The sequence below is a fragment of the Capra hircus genome (genome assembly GCF_001704415.2).
Source record: "Capra hircus breed San Clemente chromosome X unlocalized genomic scaffold, ASM170441v1, whole genome shotgun sequence".
NCBI lineage: Eukaryota > Metazoa > Chordata > Mammalia > Artiodactyla > Bovidae > Capra > Capra hircus.
This window is the reverse complement of record NW_017189516.1, coordinates 33,036,956-33,054,847: the sequence shown is the minus strand read 5'-3', so window position 1 is coordinate 33,054,847 and position 17,892 is coordinate 33,036,956. Positions and strand designations below refer to the sequence as shown.

Below are 17,892 nucleotides of genomic sequence, written 5' to 3'. Positions count from 1 at the left end.
CTTTTTACATGGGGAAAGGAAAGAAGAGAAAATCACAGAAGGGAGATGAATTAATGTATTGTTTAGGGTTCCGGTCATTAGGCTGCCATCCTTTTCACAAAATGATTTTGAAACATATTTGAGATTTGTCTGATATTTATCTTCTCAGACTTCCTCTACACATAGAATTCATTTGTAATTTGCCTTGTGAAAAATTGAGAATAACAAAAAACATTTTAAGATGCAATGTTTTTAATAGATAAGCATTTAAATTTTTCCCTCCCTCCATTTTATAACCTTAATATCACTAATATCTGTAATTTGTGAAGATAATACAAAAAATTCTTATATAAATGGAAAACTTTATAGAAATTTCATACAAGGCCTCTACTCTAACCTCTCTGGCCCAACAGAAGATCCTCCTCATGAATATTCCTGTCACTATTTGTTGGGAACAGAAATAATAAGGGTCCCATTAGGGAGTGGTATTACAGTGGTACTGGACCAGGGTCCCAGAATTGCTTCAATCCTACCTAGCTAGCCCAGCAAGATTTTCCCTATCACCTTCTCAAGGAAGATACACAGAGGCACAGAAAATAAATCTTTTATTATTCAGTGGGGCTTTGGCCACAAACCTCAAAGTAGAGCACTTCTAGAAGATGATCTAGACCACCTATCAGACTCCAGCTTCCTTTGGTCTGGAGGAGAGATAATTAGAGCCCAGAATCAAAGCAGGCTGAGTGGCTGGCTGGATTCTATAGCTCCACAATCAAAAGTTTTTATTTCTTATTTCGATTAGACAAAAAGCAGCACCCAGTTTTCATGTTAAACCCTGGCCTCACATCTATGAACAAGAACAGACACTCGAACAAGAGAAAAAGACAGAGCCACCCAGATAAGGCCAAACCATATGCATGGAGACGGAGAGTGGGAAAAGGAGAGAAAAGATCAGGTTCTTTTGAACAGACCCTTTACATACTCAGAACACTAAATTCAGTCAGGGACTGACTCATCATATGAAGATCATGACAGTTCTTCTTTACTGAAGAAAGTATAATAAAGAAAAAAAACACCATGAGTTAAGGTGAGCAATAGTGATTTTTTAATGGGGAAATTACCTATTTATTTCATTTAACATTTGAGAATTTCTCCTTTTAGTAACCCAAATTTTCTCTCTCTTCTTTGTAACTTCCTCTCAATGATTTCTTCTATAAAACCTCTGTCCTCTGGACATAAACAAGTAAAGTCAATGCAATAATTGTTCATGAAGTAGTTAGAATTATAGGGTTTCATCTGTTTATCACCTCAAGTGGAAAATTTTGTCACTATTCCCTCTTCACACACATACTCAAAAGGTAACATGTGAATGCATGAGGAACCCTGACTTTAGGAAACCATAATCTTTTAAAGATGGTATTTAGTGAATCTGCCTAGCCTTTACTGTTGAGGGAGATATTATGTTTTTCATTATGACAATTAAAAAAAAATTCTGCCCTCTGTCTTCTGTCCAAGAGGGAGACACTATTTCTATCCTCCAAGACTGTTGGCTAAACAACAGCCTTAAAAGGTAGTTCAAAACAAAAGCTATCACAAGATGTACAAATATAAGAAATCCATGCATAATTGTCTCCCATATAGATGTATGTCTGTATGTATGTACATATACACACACATACTATGTGCATTCTTCACACTCATAAAGGTTACTTTTTGCATACATAAGACCAATTTTAATATATCTGTGACATAATTTTTTCATGGACATTCTTCCTTGTCAGTATGCCTCATTCTTTTTAGCAACTACTAAATATTCCATAGTATTTATATACCATGATTTATTAAAAATTATAAGCCATTTCCCTATGTATGAACTTTTAGATACTTCTCGATGTCTTACTATTACAAAAAATGCTAGAAAAAAACACCTTTATATATATCTTTGTTCACATCTGAATATTTCTATAGAAAAATTTAATAGAAATCCAATTACTTGAGCAAAAACATGTGCACTGAAAAATTTGAAAAACATGTATGAGTTGCCTGTATCAATTTATATTCTTCCAACAGTATATAAGAGTGTCCAAATACTGTTTCCCATTGTGTATTAAAATACCTATGTGTCCCTACTAAGGATAAACCTATGTAAAGACATGGTTTAAAATGATCATTGTATAGGCATTTTTGGTTTTAATACAATTTTCTCTTATTTATCAAATGTGTCTCTACATGAACCCTGGAAGCAGGCTATTATTAGTTCCAAGTTTAAATAAGCAAAATGAGGCATTTCAATAAACGAGGAAGCTATGTAAAACATATAATCAGAACTTCCGTTGCTATTCTGGCTTCCCCCGACTCAAATAAGGAATAGAACTTCCTACTGAAACACTTCTAGGATGTATTTCATCCCCCAAAGGCAACCTTGCTATATAGCTTCATCACATTTTCCAGAATTGAGTTTCATGACAGTGGACTTGCAACTAAGGACTTGTATTGAACTTCAAGTCAACTAAAACTTCAGGTTCCTTTTGTGATACTGTTGTGGTTGTTGTTGTTGCTTTAACATAATGTACCACTTATCAAGGTTTCCCCTACCTGTCTATATTATATATGCAATTAATAATATATACAATTGATTTTTTTTCATCCTGAGTCAAGAACTTCCTGCATATCCTTACTAGATAAAAATGCATCATCTTGCTAATTTTAGCTTATGTTTCCAACTGTCAAGATCTTTTTGACACTTGATTCTCTCATCTATTATATGCTCTGACCCTCCCATGTTTGTATCATTCATGCATTTAACAAATATACATCCTTTCCATGAATCCACTCAATTCATTTACTATAATGTTATACAGGATGGATCCAAACTCAAGCACCTGTCTGTGCCACCAGCATCTTGTCCAAATGTGGACATCATTCTGTGTATGTCTGTCTTTCATAACAAGAGCCGTGCCCCTGAATTGAAATGAGTCTGATGTCACTAGCCCAGGCATGGGGAATATGTCTCTGGCAGGAAGAAACACTAACGGGAGGGAGAAAGATGCTATTTTTCACATAGATGTATAGTCAACCAGGCCTCATGGGAAAGGTAGTAGAGAAGGACATCATATAAATTGAATTAAATTCTCATAAAATGAGATGCCCTTAATTTATTTTTTCCTGAACATCAGTGTAATGAATAATTAAAAATGCCATTTCTCTTCTTAGATTTTCAGAAAGCAGTGAATTTCTCATATCCACTTGGCAGCTTTATTAGCTACTATTGTTTCTTTTTTTCAAAGAGGTCATCTGCTTGCTGAATTTTTTTTTTTCTTTCTTTCTTTCTTATCATTTTGGTAATTATGTTTTGATGCTTACATTTGCATGATTATATTCAAAGCTAATAAATGCATCGAATGCAGAAAAAAAGCAGAATGATAATATTGGATATGAGAGAAATGAATATTTTAAATGCCCATACGTAATTTTGGTCTTAATTAAAGAATGGTCTGGAAGAACTTTTATAAAACCATTTTATTTTATTTTTACCTGGAAGTTTCCTATTTTTAAAGTGAATAGCTGATTTTTCTTTGAATCAATCTGTTATTGGAAAATTTGTACTAGTGACAGTGAGTTGAGTTATGTTTTGAAATATTACAATTAGGTTGACCCCCTGGTGGTCATAGAAAAGCAGTGACCAAACTTGGAACACACCCAAGCTTGAGGGGATAAATCCATTACAGTTGGATCCCCAAGGCCCTGAAGAATATTGTGCTAGACAATAGAAGATAAGGCAATTCCAAACCTTTCAGTGGAGGAGGAGGAAGCACCACTACAAGACAGGTCTGTTAAGCCCACAGATGTACTTACATGGCTCATCTTCAATCCCACAATCTGCTTAAGAGGGCACCACTTCTTGGCCAGTTGATGCTCTTTGATGATTTCACTGCATGGTCCTATAGTGCACCTAAAAACCTGTTTAAAATAGGAAAAAACAGTGCTTTGTTATTTCACCAAATTCATTCAAATTTCAATTTGTAACATCAATTTGACCAGTCTTCTTGTCCATTGTGACTAAGTCTGATATTGAAATAGCAGCAAGGCACACCACTGCCATTTTTCTTGCATGCAATAAAGTAAGTAACAAATATAATCCTTCCTAGATAACTTTTTCTTTGTATTTCATTTTCTTCTTTGACTCAGTTTTATTTTGCCCTCTCATTCCTCTTTGAAATCACCAATCCTATGCAATGACTACCTAGTCAAAAATATTGTGGCACTAGGAAAGAAATAATTATGCCCTAAAAGTCATTTCCATGTGTGTGAAGTAAATGAAATTGCTAACAGTAACATGTACAATGTTCATTACTTATAGATTTATAAACACATATCACAAAATCACTAGCACTATAGGGATAAAATGGACTTTCGATATTTTTCTTCTCTTCTACAATATTTTAACTTTTCTAACATATGTGATCTTATTGATTACAGAAATTTCTCCCTTTTCTTTTGGACTTTAATTCCATGAAGTTGACTATGGCTTAATCATTCATTCCCCAATAATTTTAACAGTGCCTGGCAAAAAATAAGCACTCGATGAATGTTCGTTATCTTCTCTGTGTAAGGTGGAGGAACTAAAACTCTGAAAGACTGATATGACTTGCAGAGGCTCACAAAGCTACTCAACAGGGAAACTTATGTTGACTTAAAAAAAAAAAAAGCACAACCTAAAAGTTGAGAATTATGTTTGATTTGGCGGACTTACTGAGGACTCTAGCCCACAGTGGGTACAGTCTCTCAGATAGCTCTGAAGGACTGGTCCAAAGAGGTAAGGGAGGAGCCAGGATATACAGGAGTTTTTGCTAAAACAAGAACAAACAAAAACAATAACAACACCCACAAAAAAAAAAAGTAATCAAAGATTAATGCTAATCACCTAAAACAGACATCTCGAGTTAATGTTTTTAGTGCTTTTCTATGTGTGGGGAGATGCAAGAGTCTGGGCTTATTGAAATCATTTCTTTGATATGAATCTTTAATATCTAGGTTCAGTATCTTTGTTATTATTATTATTTTTTGTCATCCTGAATTCTCCTCAGGGTGCACTACAGGGGGCAGCTGCAGTGATTAATGGATTTCTGGCCCCAACATTCTTTGTCTTTGTGCCTAGTTGAAACCCCAGAGCTCCCAGTAAAAATCTTCTGTTGTTTATTAACTACTTTGCATTTGAATCTTGCCTTCTTTCCTTGACCTGCCCTGGAGGACCCAGACCATACATTGAACTTTTAGAACATTGTCTTTGTTCCTCATTGTGCCCAATTTCAGTTTAAATGCCAGGCTCACCTACTCAATGCTCTGTGATGACATAAATGGGAAGAGAATCTAAAAAAAAAAAGAGTGGATACATGTATATATATATTGATAGGAACAAAATGAAGAGACGAAATAGGTGATTCATTAGTTAATCCCACTAGGGGGTTGTAAGTAGAAAAATATGGGAAACCCCTGTAAGTTAACAATTACTCAAGAAAGCAGGTTTGCTTAACCACAAAACCAAGCAGGCTTGCTTAGCAACAAAACCACACAACAGAAGCATGGGGCGTGCTCCCAAACAGTAAAGCAATGATGGTATGAGCCCCACATCCTTCCCAGTGAACTCAGTAAGTTAATGATCCCTGGACATGCTTTCTGCACACACAAAAATCAATCATATGAGGACCTAGCTTGACTACTCAGGGACAAGAGAATTCCTCTGCGCAACCTGAAGGAGGAGTTAATGATGAAAACATGATGTCTTTCTTACTCAAGAAAGACAAAGAAGGTCTTCTCTCCTCCCCACTTTTACTTTGATTATAAAACTGTAGCCCAGTCAGTTCTCAGGGCACGGCATTTCTCACCCAACAGCTTGTAAGTCTCACAAATGTCCTATTCTAATAAATCACCTATCTACCACTTTGATCTTGTTGAATTCTTCTCTGCACTGAGACATAAAGGACTAGGCTGCCAGAGGTCTTCAGAGCCCCTCTGGAATGACACCAGTCAGTTTCAATATAACTGATTCACTTTACTGTACAGCAGAAGCTAACACAACATTGTAAAGCAACTGTGCTACAATAAAAAGTTCATTTTAAAAAATGCCACATTCAGAGATAGCTCCAAAGGAGAGCTTTAAGAAAAACATACAGACTGTTTCATTCTAAAAATTGTGTTGTTAAAAACTTCTTTATGAAAAATAAATGTTGTATGGTCATACCCAACTGCTATACTGTAAATTATCCATCCACCATTACTCCTTGCCAAAAGTTTCCCAGATTCCTATAAATCACAGGGCTACATAGAGACTAAAGAGTAACAATTTCTGTGTAGTGTTTGGTCATCCATTCAAATGAAGATCTATGCCTTTAATTGTCCATTTTAGATAGTTTTTGGTTCTTAGAAATTTGATAAGATAAAACCTTTGTAGTAAAGATACCATGTAAGAATATAGGGGACTTCCCTGGTGGTCCAGTGGCTAAGACTTTGCTCTTCCACTAGATGGGTGCATGGGTTCAATTCCTGGTCAGGAACTAAGATGCCCAATCCCACGTGGCACAGCCAAAAAGAAAAAGAATATATATCACTCCCCACTACTCTAATGAGAGTACAAAGGTAAAGTATATGAACCTAAGGGAAAAAGTCAGCGACACAGATCTACTAGATTTTATAGAATCAAGGAACTAAAGAGCCTCTTGATGAGGGTGAAAGAGGGAAGTGAAAATGCTGGCTTAAAATTCCACATTCAAAAAACTAAGATCATGGCATCTGATCCCATCATTTCATGGAAATAGAAGGGGAAGAAGTGGAAACAGTGACAGATTTTCTTTTCTTGGGCTCTAAAATCACTGTGACTGCAGCCACAAAATTAAAAGGCAATTGCTCCTTGGAAGAAAAGCTATGACAAACCTAGACAGCTTATTCAAAAACAGAGACATCACTTTGCCAACAAAGGTCAGTTTGGTCAAAGCTATGGTTTCTCCAGTGGTCATGTATGAATGTAAGAGCTAGACCATAAAGAAGACTAAGCACCAAAGAATTGATCCTTTCGAATTGAGGTGCTGGAGAAAACTCTTGAGAGTCCCCTGGACAGCAGAGCTCAAACCTGTCAATCCTAAAGGAAATCAACTCTGAATATTCATTGGAAGGACTGATACTGAAGCTGAAGCTCCAATACTTTAACCACTTGCTGCGAAGAGCCAACTCATTGGAAAAGACCCTGATGCTAGTAAAGATTGAGGGCAAGAGGAGAAGGGGGCTACAGAGGATGAGATGGTAGGATGGCATCACTAACTCAATGGACATGAGTTTGAGCAAACTCTGGGAGATAGTGATGGGTAGGGAAGCCTGGTGTGCTGCAGTTTATGGGGTCACAAAGAGTCAGACAACAACAATAGAATCAAGAAAAAATTATCCATTTCCTTTATTGTGAATAACACCTTCCAAATACGATCATTCTAAAATGCTAATTATTATTCAATGTCCTCAGGTCTTGCCCTAATCCCCTGTTGGAGCAAGTCTCTCTGACAGTGGGCAGTATTTCAGTTACCAGCAGGCGAGGTGAATAAAACTGATAAACAAGAGTCCCTAAGCCCTTTGCCAGGGAAACAATAAATGACTTCAACAGATATGTAGTTACCAGGCCTTCCAGCAAGAATCCTGAGCCCAATCAGGAAATTAAGTCCCAATGTGCCTCAGTGTGTCCCCAGCAGATGAAAAGCACAGACGAAAGAAGGAACCAAGATAAAACCATGAAGGCCCCCCCGAAATTCAGCAAGAGGCTTAGTGCACACTAATCGTATCAATCTGTTCAGGTCAAATACTAACATTTCTCTGCCCTTTGACATCTTCTTAGATCCAGCCAACAACTGTAGACACTGTTAAAGAAGGAAAGTCTTAATGCAGGAGGTGGGGAGATAATATGGAAAGAAAAGACAAACAATCGTATGGCCAGCACTCCGTGTTTTGTTTCATAGGACGTAAAATTTACTTCTTGCTTCTGAGAATTGTTTTTCAGCCATACAGTTTTCAAAAATCTGGTGTACCTAATTCAAACCCTTTACAATTTATGTTATAAAATTTATTACACTGCCTTTATAAATCAGCACTTGGTAGTAACAAATTGTCAAAGTGTGCCATATATTAAAAAGATAAATCAGAATTAAATAGTAAAAAGACAAGGTGTTTCAAATCAGACAGCCAAAGCACTTGGTAATGGAAACATTTGTAAATGAGACACTGATTTACAGCAGGAATCTTAGAGTGTGTAAATCCTGTGCAAGTTTTTGCTTCCAGCAGCTGGGACTTTTGGTCCATTGTTTATAAATCAAGAAGTTAATGAAGAGTTAGGGATCTGTAAAACCAGACACTAAATTAGAAATTTGTAGCTCTTGATTTATAATAAGTTTACTCAAGAATTAAATATATAAATAAGCAGAAAAAGAAACTGCATTTAAAATCAGGTGAAGATTAACATTTAAAAATCCAAGCTGTAAGTATAAAAATTAGCGATACCAACTCAGCCAGTTCTACAGCTCTGCATTTCATAAGACTATGGTGCTAGCATTTAGCATCTTCCATGAAGTAATTACCTCATTCTTACCTGTTAATTTTAATAGGTTGAAATTTTTAAAAATATGATATTGACATTACAATACTCTTTTGCTCTACCAAAAAGGACCCCAAAAACGGTCATATGCCATATCTTAACCTGAAAAGAGACTGTCTAGTTAACATACGTGATCTTCAAAGATCTTCTGTTTCCATTCACACACACACACATGCACCTGATCCCATGAAAGGACACTTCTCTCTCCTCCTTTGCCTCCTGACTCCACTTCACAGTTGACTCCTAGATAAGCACAAACACATACACGCACACACACACACACACACACAAACACAGTCCCATGTAAGAACACTTCTCTCTCCTCCTTTGCCTTCCAACTCCACCTCACGGCCAAATCCTAGACAAGCACACACACATACACACATGTGATCCCATGTAAGGACACTTCTCTCTCCTCCTTTGCCTCCTGACTCCACCTCACGGCCGAATTCTAGACGAGCACAGACCATTTCAGGGGCGAGCTGGTCAAGCCCCATGTGGTTGTTTTACACCAGCCACACAGGATGTCACTGAAGCACGTGAACTTGGGAGAGCCTCACAGACCTCCTGTTTGTTTATCCCCTAATATCTCCTGAAAGGAGGAAGAACAACAGTGAAGGAGTGAAGAGGAATCAAGGGAGCACAGGGAATTTAGGAGCACAGGGCTAAGACCCCTGACAGGAGACTGTCTCAGAGGTGAGGCTGAACTAGGCACATGTGCCTCACCCTGGCTCTGTCCAACAGAGACCCCATTGCTGGACTTGGACTGTCCCCTCGGGAGTTACACCCCCACGGGAGAGCTGTACCCCTCAGAGTTTGGGGACTCATCCTGTGGAAGCTCCTCCGGGTCCTTTGTCTGCACACCCCGTCTCCCTTGAGAGTCAGGTGCCTTCTCCCACTGCTCCGAGGCTGAGGTGAAACACCTTGCCTCCCTGTCCTGCCAGCGCCCCCCAGCCTTCTGCCCTCTTTCCTCCCAGCCGCGCTAGTTGAGTCTCACCGTCGATGAAATCGTTCACGCTCCAGATTTGAAGGGTTGCTGATCTGTGGCCCCATGTGGGCTGACACCTTGCCGTGTGAATAGAGACCTTCAGGTGCTCTTCCCCTGGGTGGGGGCACAATAATCTGGGACTTCATCGAGGCAGAGGGGAGGGTATTGAGGGGTGAGAGTGAGGGACAGTTTCTGTGTCTGAGGGTATCTGGGAACGGGGACATGTGCTCTAGAATCACCCAGATGACACCTCCTAAGCCCCTGCTTAGCATTCTGACTCCGGTGGGATTAACTCAGAGCTCAGCAGCCCACTGCATGGTGAGCACTCAGGACTTGAGTAGAGTAACCCCCTCTCCCTCCTCTGTTCTCACTGACTCAGTATCCCTGGATGCGAACACCCCGGACTCCCCCCTGTGCCTCTCTCGCAAGGTCTGCCGTGCAAGCATCTGGAGACAGACGTGGTGGAGATGGAGCAGATGCATGAGCCTCAGGGCTCCTGTTCTCACTGCTCCCCAGAGACCGTGTCTGCCTCCAAGTTGTTTTTCTGCGCTTCCCCAAGTTCGCGTTTGTGGACTGTGTGCTTGTGTCGATTCCCCACCTTTCAGTTTGGCCGCTGTGCGGCCCTTCAGAGCGTGGCACTCCCTGGGGGAAACCACGTGAAATCTGAATGTCGACTGTGTCCTCAATCTCCTGCTACAGAGAGAGCCGCCAGTCCTGTGATACCACACAGATCCCTCAGGAGTCTCCTAGTATCATTTGTCAGATTTTATAAAGCACAAGCTAAGGGTACATGCATCTTGATGCTTGATAAAAAGTGTTCTAGTGTTATAAAGCAAATTCATACTTCAGAAATCGATGGGATGAAATTAAAGGGCACCGATCCTAAAACCTGGAGTTTGAAGGTAAATCTTTCCTCACTTAATATTTACTCTCACGTTTATTTAACATCAGTCCTCAGGTTAGATTTGATGTGGTATTTCAGACTCATTGTACCCTTCTGCACTCTGCTGGGAATTTTAGCAAGCTGGGCATGGCAACAGATTATTGGGTTTGCAACAAAGTGGAAAATCAGAGTGAGTGGCGACATAATTTAGGTACAGAAAATCCTCCAGTGCACTGTTGAAACAGCTCCATTAGGCCCAAAACAAAGAAATAAACCCTGTGAGACTGTAGAATGTGGTATTTTGCTTCATAAGCATTTGATCATGTTTTGTCTATTGTTTGGAAGGAAAAAAAAGAGCCATCAGTCAGGAGACAGATACACACACACACACCCACACACACACACCAGTGTATAAAAATATATTGATTCTTAAAAAGAATAAAATTCTTCTATTCCCCATGCTTTGATTTGCTAAACTAATGCTAGTTGTAAAGATCCAAATGCTTCAGTGTGTCTCCATTATAAGTTCATCGACATTAAACATGTGTTACCCAAATTGCAATTATTCTAATATCATCTACTTTAGGTGGAATACCAAATCTATGTCACTGACAAAACTTTATTCTCTACAAGAAAATAAGGTACTAGCTTCAAAACCAGTGTTTGTAAATTTCAACCAATCACCCAGTAAAAAACAATGTTTTTGTTATTGTAAAGATACTGGCTGATGTGCAAAGTGGATATTCTGTTGGTGGATTTACCAGAGAACATGTGCAAGCAAAGACAGAAATAACAGCTGTTTAAATAAGTGCATAATCACACATATAAATGGCAGCTAGAACCTGTCCCTCTGCGAAAAGAACAGCCAAATCCTGCTTTGAAGTCTGGAGGCGGGGTAGGTATGTGCTGTCTGCCCCTAGATCTCCTGAGAGCCACTCTCTGCTCTTCCCCAGGCCCCAGGGGGCTGTGCCCTGCAGCGGGCATCTCCAGGCTCCTCTGCACTCTGCCTCTGCCAGGAGGTGTCAGCAGGTGCTTGGAGGGCAGAAGACAGCGAGGTCATGAATGTATTTCTCTCACCTCCTCCTGGCTTGGGCACCTCCACAACTACAGCTCTACCCAGGGCCCCTTCCTGCAAAGCTCCAGCCCTCAACTAGCTGTCAGAACACCTTCCGCTTCAGGTGTGGTAAAGGCTTCTGTTTCTGCAGGCCCCTGGGTGCCTCAACAGCCCCTGGGCTTCCCTGACCCCTTCTCACTCTGTGAATAGCCCTACACTAAAAGAAGCGTGCTAAGAGATCATCATGTAAACCACTTCCTCGGTTTTTAACAGATAAAATTAGTCAAACATCATACAACCATTGTTAAATTAGGATTAGAATTTGCCTCTGGACCCGCAGTCTAGGCACTACCCTACACCCCTCTGCCATATTTCCATATGGAAAGAGACTCGGGAGCAGGGTAATAGTAGCAAGAGGTAAGGTCATGGAGCATCTGTAATGAGAAAGGATGAAGGGGCAGGAGGAGAGGGATGGTCTGTGCACCTGCATGGGGTCAGCAGCACAGTGTTGAAGGCTGCACCCCCTACATGTGGAGAAATGCAGTCTTCCATGGAAAAGCGCTCATGCAGCTTCCATGCCTCCTCCCACAAAGGTCAAAGTCTACCTTCCTTTTGAAGACTTCTGGAACTGAAGCCACCAAACAAAATTAAATTGCATAGACTTTATTGCTCATAATGTTGTTAAGATCAAGTGAGATAATGCATGTTGGAATGCTTTGTAGAAAGTGGTAGATTTACGGTATTATTAATGAGAACCATCAATTACAGATGAGAATGCTTACCTCTGAGATGTGGTGTCTGTTTTGACAAAAAAGGAAATGTGTAAAAGATGCTGCTATCTTAACCTGTAATTAATACTCCTCATCCTTCCTCAAAGGGCTCAAATGAAGGGGCTTGATGAAGAAGGAGTAAATAAACTTAAATTGCCTTAGACTGTCATCACAACATTGGCTTCGGTGTCTGTTTTCACCTTGATTTATACATCTTGACCACAGTCTGTGGTATAGAATTTTCTTTTATAAAACAAACTGAGGATGAGTTGGTTTCGTAAGACTCCAGGAGGGTCTGTGCAACAGGCCGGGAGAGAGTCTTTCTGACTGCTGAATTCCAGAGCATAGCTACAGCCTTTGCTGAGTTGTCAGTGTTGGACAGATTACATCATTGCCAGGAGATTTTCAACAGCCCTCCAATAAAACAGCTCTGACAAAAACGAGGATTTACTCAATGATAACTTTTCAGGGAATCACTTGACTCAGAACTGGCAGAGTCAGCTCTGAGAGAGAGAGAACAGATCTTCCCTGAGCTGTGCTTCACCCAGAAGCAGCTGGTGAGAACTTTCAGACTCTGCCTCACAGAGCGTGGCTTCCACAGCCTGAACGAGATGCTGGGTCCCTCAAACCAGTAACTCCACAGAGTCCCCAGCACTCAGGCAGTGCTTTCCATCTGAGCTAAGGACCCTGAAGCGACTTAGAGAAGCAGTCTGCACAGTGGAGAAGGAAGCCCCAGGTTCAGGGAAGTCCACTTTCCCCTCTAGAGCCTTGAGAAGAAATACAGGCTGCAGAGACAGCCCACTCGCTCTCAGGATTTACTCTCAGGAAGTCCTGCCAGTTCACCAACTGAGAGTGGGTGAGATCATCTGCAAGGCGCTCTCTGGAAACAGATTGGTTACGTGGAAGACAAAGTCTTCTCCATCAGGTCCTTGCCCCAGGACATGGGCACAGCTCTCAGACAGAGCTCTGCAGGCTGCTCCTAGGCAGAGCATGCCTGAAGTCCGAGGTGGGCACTGCGTGAGCTCAGCGGCTACAGCCACTCCTAGCTGTCTGTGGGGACGAGCCTGTGGGTCTCCATCCACACAAAGCTCCAGCAACATCAGCGTGTTTGCCAGGAAGCTGTCAGCCTACTTCTGACTTAGAAAAGACCCCCAAAGCAATTGACTTTTATTCAAAGGCCACCAAACTGCAATGCTGATCTAACTCGAATGAGGGAGTGGAGCACTTTAGTTTGGAGGTGGACTTTTAGGGAAGTCAGTCTTGTTGCTGGTATGTGTTAGTGAGTTCTGTGAAGTTGGGCAGCGGGCACCAGTCAGTGGAAGAAAGGCCATAGGCTACACGTTAAGGAAACATTTGCCTTCGGAGCAACAAAGTTTTACAGGCTGTTAGAGGAGGGCCTATCAGAGAACATTTGATCATTTGCCTGCTGACCATATGGTAACCTTGTGTCACTCTTAGAAGGGTTAGGTCAGGGACTTTAGCATCCCCCCACCCCCACCCCAGACTGATTGTTCCCAGGAATTCGACACCATCAGGGTATGTCTGACCTCAGGGTCTTAGCTAAAATCATCAGATCTCAAGAAGGTCTTCCTAAAGAGCTTGCCCTGCAGGTTTTCAAGTCCGGATAGCTGTGGCCCACACCCCTCATCTGCCCCTCCACTCCTTTCATTGGCAATGAGTCTCTGAAAGGTCTGTATGCACTCAGGTTGCATCTCTCCTCAGCTTTCCTTGTGGGTGAATGCCCCCCCATACACACGTCTGTCACTGTCCTGGAATGTGACACAGTGACTCTGTTTATGAATGTGTCTTCCTAGTGAGAATTCCAGTTCTTTAGAGGAATGTGTGCTTAACCTTAACCCCAGATGTAGCTCATAGAAAAACAAAATATTTATGAAAGGAAGGAAGAAAAAGAGTGAGGGAAGGAAAAATTACAGAACTATTAGTAATGACAATTGTCATCATTTATTGAATTCTTACTATGCAGTAGGAATGACCTTACTTGCTTTATAATTATTTTCTCATGAAAGTCTCAGAGACATTTTAAGGTGTTATTGTCCCTCTTGCAGTAGAGAAAATTGCACTCAAGTATGAAACTTACCTCAGCTTACAGAAACAGAAAAGTGGTGAAATCTACATCTGAAGTCAGTTTGGACTAATTCCAAATCCTATGTTCTTAATCTACCAAATTCAGAAAGTACCAGAGCCCAGAGAATTTGAGAATCTTACCTGATCCCATAACTAGTTAGTGGGAAAGTAATGGAAGATGCCTTGTTCAGTAACCAGGAAGAGGCAATTTAGACTCTTCCAAGCTAGATCTGCCAGGAGATCTAGCAAGATTGCCAGGAGAAATATCAATAACCTCAGATATTCAGATAGCAACACCCTTATGGCAGAAAGTGAAGAAGAACTAGAGCCTCTTGATGAAAGTGAAAGAGGAGAGTGAAAAAGTTGGCTTAAAGCTCAACATTCAGAAAACTAAGATCACGGCATCTGGTCCCATCACTTCATGGTAAATAGTTGGGGAAACAGTGGAAACAGTGGCTGACTTTATTTTTCTGGGCTCCAAAATCACTGCAGATGGTGAGTGCAGCCATGAAATTAAAAGACACTTACTCCTTGGAAGGAAAGTTATGACCAGCCTAGTTCAGTTCAGTTCAGTTTAGTTGCTCAGTTGTGTCCAACTTTTCCCTACCCCATGAATCGCAGCACTCTAGGCCTCCCTGTCCATCACCATCTCCCGGAGTTCACTCAGACTCATGTCCATCGAGTCAGTGATGCCATCAAGCCATCTCATCCTCTGTCATCCCCTTCTCCTCCTGCCCCCAATCCCTCCCAGCATCAGAGTCTTTTCCAATGAGTCAACTCTTCGCATGAGGTGGCCAAAGTACTGGAGTTTCAGCTTTAGCATCATTCCTTCCAAAGAACACCCAGGGCTGATCTCCTTGAGAATTGACTGGTTGGATCTCCTTGCAATCCAAGGGACTCTCAAGAGTCTTCTCCAACACCACAGTTCAAAAGCATCAATTCTTCAGTGCTCAGCTTTCTTCACAGTCCAACTCTCACATCCATACATGACTACTGTCATGGCTAAGGTTTTCCTAGTAGTCATGTATGGATGTGAGAGTTGGACTATAAAGAAAGCTGAGCACCAAAGAATTTGAAGGAGAGAAACAGAACAAGCTCTGTCTTGAAAGCAGGACTCCATCTTGGGCTGGGCTGTGGACTTTGAGTTATATGCCCAGTATCTATGGAAACAACATACCAACTGGAAAACCAGGCCCCTGGAAGGAAGAGCCCTGGGGCTCTTCATCACCTAAAAGAATACCCTAATTATCTGTGTAACCGAATAGAATCATACATTCTATTATGCTTAGTGGGGAATGACCAGAAGCCTATTGATATTTGTCCACTGTTAACTACCTAGGTTTAAGGCATATGAATCATGGATTGATTTTGATTGTATCTTTCTTTTTTTTTCTGTATTGTATTTTTCTTTTTCCTTTGTTCAGACTAGTTTCAGGGAATTTGGGGAGGTGGGTTTAGACACATATGCTTAGGGTATATAATGTTTTCACAAAAACTGGCCGGGGTCCTTGGCTAAGAGGAGACTCTGCCTTGGGCCCACTGGTGTAATAAACTGCACTCCACTATCTATCTGCATTGTCCTTCTGAGTGAGTTTGTTTCCCGGAATGTATGGCTACAACAAACTGATGCTTTTGAACTATGGTGTTGGAGAAGACTCAAGACTGAGGACTGAACTGAACTGAAGCTAGATCTGTATCCTCGGTTGCTTTTGTTATTATAATCACACATAATGGCCTGTCTCAGGGAACCCTGCCCCTCTGACTGTTAAGCTAAAGTGCCTTTGTTCAGAACTCTGTCCACCAGTAGATGGCAAGAAGGAAGAAATTAACACATCCTACTGCCTGAGGCTTGCCATTCTAGGAGATACTTGCAAGATTAAATGGCATTTTTACTTTCTTTCCTCACTTCTCCCCATCTCTGATCCATAAAAGAACCTGGCATCCAGACCCCAACAAGATGATTATTTTGAGACAGTAGCTTGCCATCTTTCCGGTCAGCTGGTTTTCCAAATAAAGTTGTATTCGTTTCCTCAACTCTTTGTCCCTCAGATTCACTGGCTTCTCGTGTGGCGAACAAAGTGAGCTTGGACTCAGAAATAGCTCTAGCACTTAGAAACTTTGAAGGCAAGTGACAGAAATCATAAGAAACTCAGGAAAACTAAAATTTTGTTCTTCAATTGTGTCTTGGATCACAAGAAAAAGATTGAATTCTGGACCTCAGGAACCACTGGAAACTACAGACTTGAACCAGGGCTGAGAAAGTCAGTGGGAATGATCATCTCACTTCTTGGTCCTCTGCATTTCTGCATTATTTCTTCTTGCAGATGAATGTTCTCTGCTTCTCAGTTAAATGGTGGAAAAATAGCTATCTCACAGCCCCTGAACAAAATGACTCAGACACACTCACACAAAAAGCGTTAGCTCAGTTCCAGTCTAGCTTTCTATAGATGTGCATTTGATTGGTCTAGACAGCTCTAGATGTCCGCCCTGCTCCAAATGTTACAGGCAGAAGGCTGAAGTCATGAGCTGCTAAGAGAGCTGAAGGAGACACCCTGGTCTCTGATCCTGTGGATTCAAGGATAAACTACTTCTCAAATTAAGAATAACTTTAGAATGGAAAGATACTCTAAAAATCTATTGTAATTGTTCAAACTTCTTACCACTGCTTTTCAACTCTGTATCACATGGTAATAAAACTAAATTTATATTTTTAATTTTTTACATTTTATATTTTTTTACTTGATTGACAAATTTTATTTTAAGGAGTTTTGCTTATAATGAGGAAACTTGGTAAATTATTATTCTCTGGAAAAATTTTGAAATGTATTTTTTACAAAGGTTTTTAAAACCTTGAAATTCAAAATTCAAGTTCAATATCCTTGCAAAAGAGCCAAGTACTGTACAGGCAACACATACTATACCTCATCTAAAATATATGGGGGAGGGATAGATTGGGAGTTTGGGATTGCCATGTACACACCACTATATTTAAAATAGATAACCAGCAAGGACCTACTGTATAGCACAGGAAACTCCGTATTCTGTAATCATTTAAAAGGAAAAAGAATTTGAAAAAGAATAGAGTCATGTATATGTATAACTACTGTACACCTGAAACTAACACAACATTGTTAATCAACTATACTCTAACATAAAATAAAAATTATAAAATATACAAAGGAAAGCAAAATGTTAAATTGAAAAGTGCCATTGAAAGTTCTGAATTATTTCTCTGGAAGCTTCAGAAAAGACCAAATTATCAAATATTAAACACATGCTAGTCTTTCTGATGGAGAAGGCAATGGCACCCCAATCCAGCACTCTTGCCTGGAAAATCCCATGAAAGGAGGAGCCTGGTAGGCTACAGTCCATGGGGTCGCTGAGTCGGGCACGACTGAGTGACTTCCCTTTCACTTTTCACTTTCATGCATTGGAGAAGGAAATGGCAACCCACTCCAGTATTCTTGCCTGGAGAAAACCAGGGACAGAGGAGCCTAATGGGCTGCT

At 40.6% G+C, this 17,892-nt stretch overlaps 1 protein-coding gene across 1 annotated transcript in view; it reads right to left on the bottom strand.

Moving 5' to 3' along the window:
• Window positions 1-13,526: 13,526 nt before the first annotated feature.
• The window catches only part of LOC108633317 (transmembrane gamma-carboxyglutamic acid protein 1-like), a 142,849-nt gene continuing 138,483 nt past the window's right edge, over window positions 13,527-17,892 (bottom strand). The window contains exon 4 of the mRNA XM_018043688.1: window positions 13,527-13,634. Within this exon, the coding sequence (XP_017899177.1) occupies window positions 13,527-13,634 (108 nt within the window). The remainder of the gene's footprint in view (window positions 13,635-17,892) is intronic.